The 5272-nt window shown below is 50.1% G+C and overlaps 1 protein-coding gene across 5 annotated transcripts in view; it reads right to left on the reverse strand.

Annotated features, from left to right (window-relative positions):
- PRKD2 (protein kinase D2) overlaps positions 1-5272 on the reverse strand; it is a 48068-nt gene that overhangs the window by 24502 nt on the left and 18294 nt on the right. For 3 of the 5 annotated variants that reach the window (XM_006142106.3, XM_006142107.3, XM_006142108.3), the window contains 4 exons: positions 5035-5257; positions 2097-2174; positions 1856-2009; positions 364-481 (listed from right to left, as the gene is read on the reverse strand). In XM_006142106.3, the coding sequence (XP_006142168.1) occupies positions 364-481; positions 1856-2009; positions 2097-2174; positions 5035-5257 (573 nt within the window). Of the gene's footprint in view, positions 1-363; positions 482-1855; positions 2010-2096; positions 2175-5034 lie in introns of all 5 variants that reach the window. The other 2 variants (XM_006142105.3, XM_006142104.3) reach the window with 1 other exon arrangement.

Raw genomic sequence — 5272 nt, forward strand, 5'->3', positions numbered from 1 at the left:
GCCCCTCCCCTAACCCTAGCCAAGCCCCTCCTCTAACCCTAGCCAAGACCCTCCCCTACTCCTAGCCAAGACCCTCCCCTAGTCCTAGCCAAGCCCCACCCCCAGCCAAGCTCCTCCCCTACCTCTAGCCCTGCCCCACTTGGTCCCACAGCCCAACCTTGCCTCTTAGCCGGCTTCTCCTCTAAATTCTTTCCCATCCCTTTCCATCTCTACTCATCCCTTTCATTCTAGTTCTGCCTAGGCAATGGCTCTGCCCAGCCCCAACTCCAGCCCCACACCTGCTAGTCAAGGCCCACCCAAATCTAGCCCCGCCCACCTCCTAGCTCCGCCCACCACCCTCATCCCTCCACCTGCCCGGCTCACCAGCGTGTCCTTATTGCTGTAATGGACCACCCAGCCCTCGCGTAGTGTGGTGCTGGACTTCCGTGTCGTGTGTCGCACTGATTGTACCACCCTCATTAGAGGAATGTACCCTAGGGAGCTGAAGGGGAGGTAGAGGAAGGGGAGAGAGATCACACAGAAAATTAGTACAGGAACCAGCAGTTAGCGTAATGGCTATGTCACTGGACTCCCATGTAGTCGACCGCGGTTCGAGTTCCGGACCCGGTGGATTAAACTCATGCCAGGCTCATGTGCGTGCGTGCCCAAGATCCCGAGAGGAGAATGGAGGAGAAGGGATTGCGCGTGGCCATTTCCGTCTCTGTCTTTTTGGTGAGTGCACGTGCCGTATAGCGAAAACCTCTCAAAAAAAATTTTTTTTTTTAGTATAAAGGGGCCAGCAGGTAGCATGGAGGGTATGGTGTTGGATTCCTACATGACCTACTATGGTTCGAGTCCTGGACCCAGTGGCTTGAAAATCAAACTAGGCAGGGGAGGCAGGTGGCATGGCGGTAAAGGCGCTGGACTCCCACATGGCTGACTGTGGTCCAAGTCCTGGACCTGGCAGCTTGCTTTCTCTCTTTCCTTCTGTCTCTGGTCAAATTTAAAAAATTAAAAAAAAAAAAAAGAATAAAATTAAGTAAATAATTATTTGTTTAAAAATTATTTTATTTAGCTTTATTTATCCATTTATTTAAATTTGACCAGAGAGGGATAAAGTGAAAGAGAGTGAGGGAGTGAGAGAAAGTGAGGAAGCAAGCCGCTAGGTCCAGGACTCGAACTGCGGTCAGCAATGTGAGACTACAGCGCCCTTAACCACCATGCCACCTGCCAGCCCCCAAATAAATAATTCTTAAAAAAAAAAAAAGAAAGAAAGGAAGGAAGAAAGAAAGAAAATCGCAGCGGGTGCATGTGTGCATGCCCAGAATCCTGAGAGGAGAATGGAGAAAGGACTGTGGTATGTGTACCCCCTGGGGGTGCTTTCTAACTTTCCCTCTCTCTCTGGTGAGTGCACAGACCCTATAGCAAAAACTAAAAACTGAAAACTAAGAAAGTTACAACACTGGGGCCGGCAGGTAGCTTGGTGGTTAAAGGTGCTGGACTCCCATGGCCGACTGCGTTTTGAGTGCTGGACCTGGCAGGTGCTTTCTCCTTTCCCTTTCTCTCTCTCTCTGTCTGGTCAAATTAAAAAATAGTAATAATAAATGAATTAAACTTTCCTCAGTACACCGTTACTACGTGCCCATGATCTGGGGCTAGCTGATACGGGGGGTGGATTGTGGCATGAAGACCCTGTTGGGGGTCTCTGTCTCCCTCTCTCCCTCTCTCCCCTGGAAGAAATACATAAACTTAAGGAGAAAAAAGTCGATCTCAGGGACTGGCAAGTGCACAATCTGAGGTGTTGTCGGCCCGTCGTAGAGATGGGGAAGTGGAGGCTTGCTGTGCGGCAGGACCCTCACGGGGTGGCCACGGGTACCTCTGGGCCTTGCCTCCCTCGCCTTCCTCCTCCTCGCTGGCATGAAGGGCGTTCTCTGAGTGGGAGCCTGGGATGACGCCGGAGTCGTCCGAGTCATCTATGAGGGGGCTCTTGTCAGTCTCGTTGAAGTCGGCGGCCTCCTCCATTGGCACATCTGAGGGGATCAGAGCATGAGTGGGGCCTCCCCCAGGGCCTCCCTCACCCCTCCTCTAGAAAAGCCTCCCAGCCTCCTGCCGCTTACCTCCGTTGATGAGTGCCTCCCCGAGACAGTCATTAGGGACACGAGTGGCACAGCGCTTGTGACAGTTAAACTTGCAGTCTGGCAGAAGGACAGAGAACAGGGCATGGGTGGGAGCGAAGCAGAGGCTGCTTGTAAGGGCTGAACTTTGACCCTAACCTCCAGGCTCCAAAGCCAGACTCTTGCTGTCCGGGTCAGAACATCTGCCCTTTTGTGGTTGTTCCCCTACTCTGAGCTGCGGTTTCTCCCACTTATGGGGTGACCAGATTCAGTGAGAAGGCTGGACTCAAAAGCCCTATGACTCTGAGGCTGGTGGGTTGTGTGGTGGTTAGGGCGCTGGACTCATGCACGGCTGACTGTGGTTCAAGTCCTGGACCTGGTGGCGTGTTTTCTCACTTTCCTTGTCTCTCTGTCTCTCTCTGGTCAAATTAAAAAGTAAAAATAATAAATATAATTAAATAAAATATTTTTTGAAAAAAAGTTCTATGGCTCTAAGGTCCTAACAGTCTAAATTTCCATTAATCTAGACTTTTTTCTTAAGCTTTTGCTATAGGGCACACGCATTTGACAGAGTCAGAGAAAGAGTGAAAGAGAGGGAAAGTGAGAAATTGCTCCCAAGGAGAGCGGCAATCCCCTCTCTCCATTCTCCTCTTGGGATCTTGGGCACCAGCGCACACAAGCACCCAGTGTGATTTGCAAGCCAATGGGTGTGGGACTGGAAACGCATAGCCACGTGGAATCCAGTAACCTTCACCTTCATGCCACCCATTGGCCCCCATTAATCCAGACTTGTAAAATTCAACTCAAGAGTGAAAGGCTTGGGACCAGCAGTTAGCGTAATGGCTATGTCGCTGGACTCCCACGTAGTTGACCGTGGTTCGAGTCCCGGACCCGGTGGCTTAAACTCATGCCGGGCGCGTGTGCATGCGTGCCCAAGATCCTGAGAGAATGGAGGAGAAGGGATTGCGGTGTGGCCATGCCCCCTGGGGGGTGATTTCTCGCTTTCTGTCTCTCTGTCTTTCTCTGTCTGTCTGGCGAGCGCACGCGCCCTATAACAAAAACCTCTCCAAAAAAAAAAGAGTGAAAGGCTTGTCACAGTCGATGACTCCAAACTGGAGCACAGGGCAGGGTGTCCGTCATCGGGCACTGCCAAGGTTCAGGCCGGACAGCCCTGTCATGGGGGCCTGCTGTGTGCACTGCAGTGTGGCAGCAGTCCCCTGGTCTCTGCCCACAAGATCCCACTGGCACCGTCCCAGTACAACAAACAGAAATGTCACAGCCATTGCCACACATGCCCTGGGGACAAAATGGCTCCTGGCCAAGATCCACTGCCTGGGTGTTTGGTGAGTCCAAGGTTCTAAGATCTATTCAGCAGAGGCCAGACCTTGTGGAAAATTTATTTTCTAAAGGTTCTATGATTCCGGACTTCCAAGGTTCTAGAACTCTCCACATCTGTGATTCACAGGTCTGAGTCTAGACTTCTAAGACTCCTTAATGTCCACGGTTGTAAGATTTTATAGGTTTAAGCTCTAAAATTTGGCGATTCTACAATTCTAAATTCTAGCCATCTCTGCTTCCAGAATCTGATGATTCCACAGCCCTAGGAGTCTATAATCTAAGATTTTAGAATTTTATTTTGAAAATAATTCTTTATTGGGACCAGCAGTTAGCATAATGGCTATGTTGCTGAACTCTCATGTAGTCAACCGTGGTTTGAGTCCCGGACCTGGCAGCTTAAACTCACGCCGGGCACGTGTGCATGCGTGCCCAAGATCCCGAGAGGAGAATGGAGGAGAAGGGATTGCGGCGTGGCCATCCCCCCAGGGGGGTGATTTCTTGCTTTCTGTCTCTCTGTCTCTGGCGAGTGTACACGCTCTATAGCAAAAACCTCTCCCCCCCTCAAAAAAAATTATTTATTTTATTTATTATTATTTTTAAATTTGGCTGGAGAGAGAAAGAAAAGTGAGAAAGCAAGCTGCCAGGTCCAAGACTTGAACCGTGGTTGGCCATGTGGGAGTCCAGTGCCTCAACCACCACACCACCTGCTGGCCCAGATTTGGGAATTTTCTATCTTTCTGCTTCTTTAGCCCTGGACTCCCAAGATTCTAGAACTGGATGGTTCTAACAGATCCAGACTTCTAGTGCTGTGGGATTTGAGCATTCAAAGTTTTGGGAGTCAAGCTTTCTTTTTTTTTTTTTTAAAGAATTATTTATGTAATTTTATTTTTTCATTCATTTATTTTAATTTGGTGGGGGGAGGGAGAGTGACAGAGTCCCAGATCTGGTAAAGCAACTCACCAGATCTGGGACTCAAACCGAGATTGGCCATGTGTGATTGTCCAGCGCTTTAACCACAACGCCACCTGCTGGTCCTAAGGGAGTCTGGTTTTCTAGGAGCTAAGATACAATGGTTCTAGGCTGGCAGGTGGCATGGTGATTAAGGGCATTGGATTCCCAACATGGCCAACTGTGGTTCAAATCCCAGACCTGGTGGCTTCCTTTCTCACTTTCCCTCTCTCTCTCTCTTTTGCTCTTGCTCTGTCCCTTTTTAGTCAAATTTAAATAAATAAATAAATAAAGTTAAATAAAATAATTCTTAAAAAAAAACAAGGGGCCGGCAAGTGGCGTGGTGGTTAAAGGCGCTGGACTCCCACATGGCCGACCATGGTTCAAGTCTTGGACCTGGTGGCTTGCTTTCTCACTTCCTCTCTCTCTCTCTCTGTCTCTCTCTGATCAAACTGAAAAATAATAATGATATAATAATAAATAGTTAAATAAAATAATTCTTAAAAAAAAAAAAAGATACAGTAAGATTCAGGGCACTCCCCTTCCAAGGGCCGGTGCTCCCTGAGGTTCAGCCTAACGAGGTTCTTGCCCAGCCACAAGCCCAGCTTGGGAGGAGAGGGGGTCCTGCCCTCGGCCCTCCCTGCCCGGTGCTAACCTTTGCACTGCAGCCCCTGGCGGAAGAGACCCTTGAGGAGTTTCTTGCAAGCCTGGCAGACGGTGGGCCGCGTGTAGCTGTGGATGAGGAAGGTGTGCGGCACCTTGACCTTGGACAGCAGCATCTTGTCCAGCTCGATGGGGCGGCCGGTGTAGGACGAGGCGGAAGACGAGGAGGACGACGACGGGGGGCGGCGAGGCAGGAGGTCGGTGGTGCTACGGCTCTGTGGATCAGCGAG

The sequence above is a fragment of the Tupaia chinensis genome, unplaced genomic scaffold (assembly GCF_000334495.1).
Source record: "Tupaia chinensis unplaced genomic scaffold, TupChi_1.0 Scaffold000067_1, whole genome shotgun sequence".
Lineage (NCBI taxonomy): Eukaryota > Metazoa > Chordata > Mammalia > Scandentia > Tupaiidae > Tupaia > Tupaia belangeri.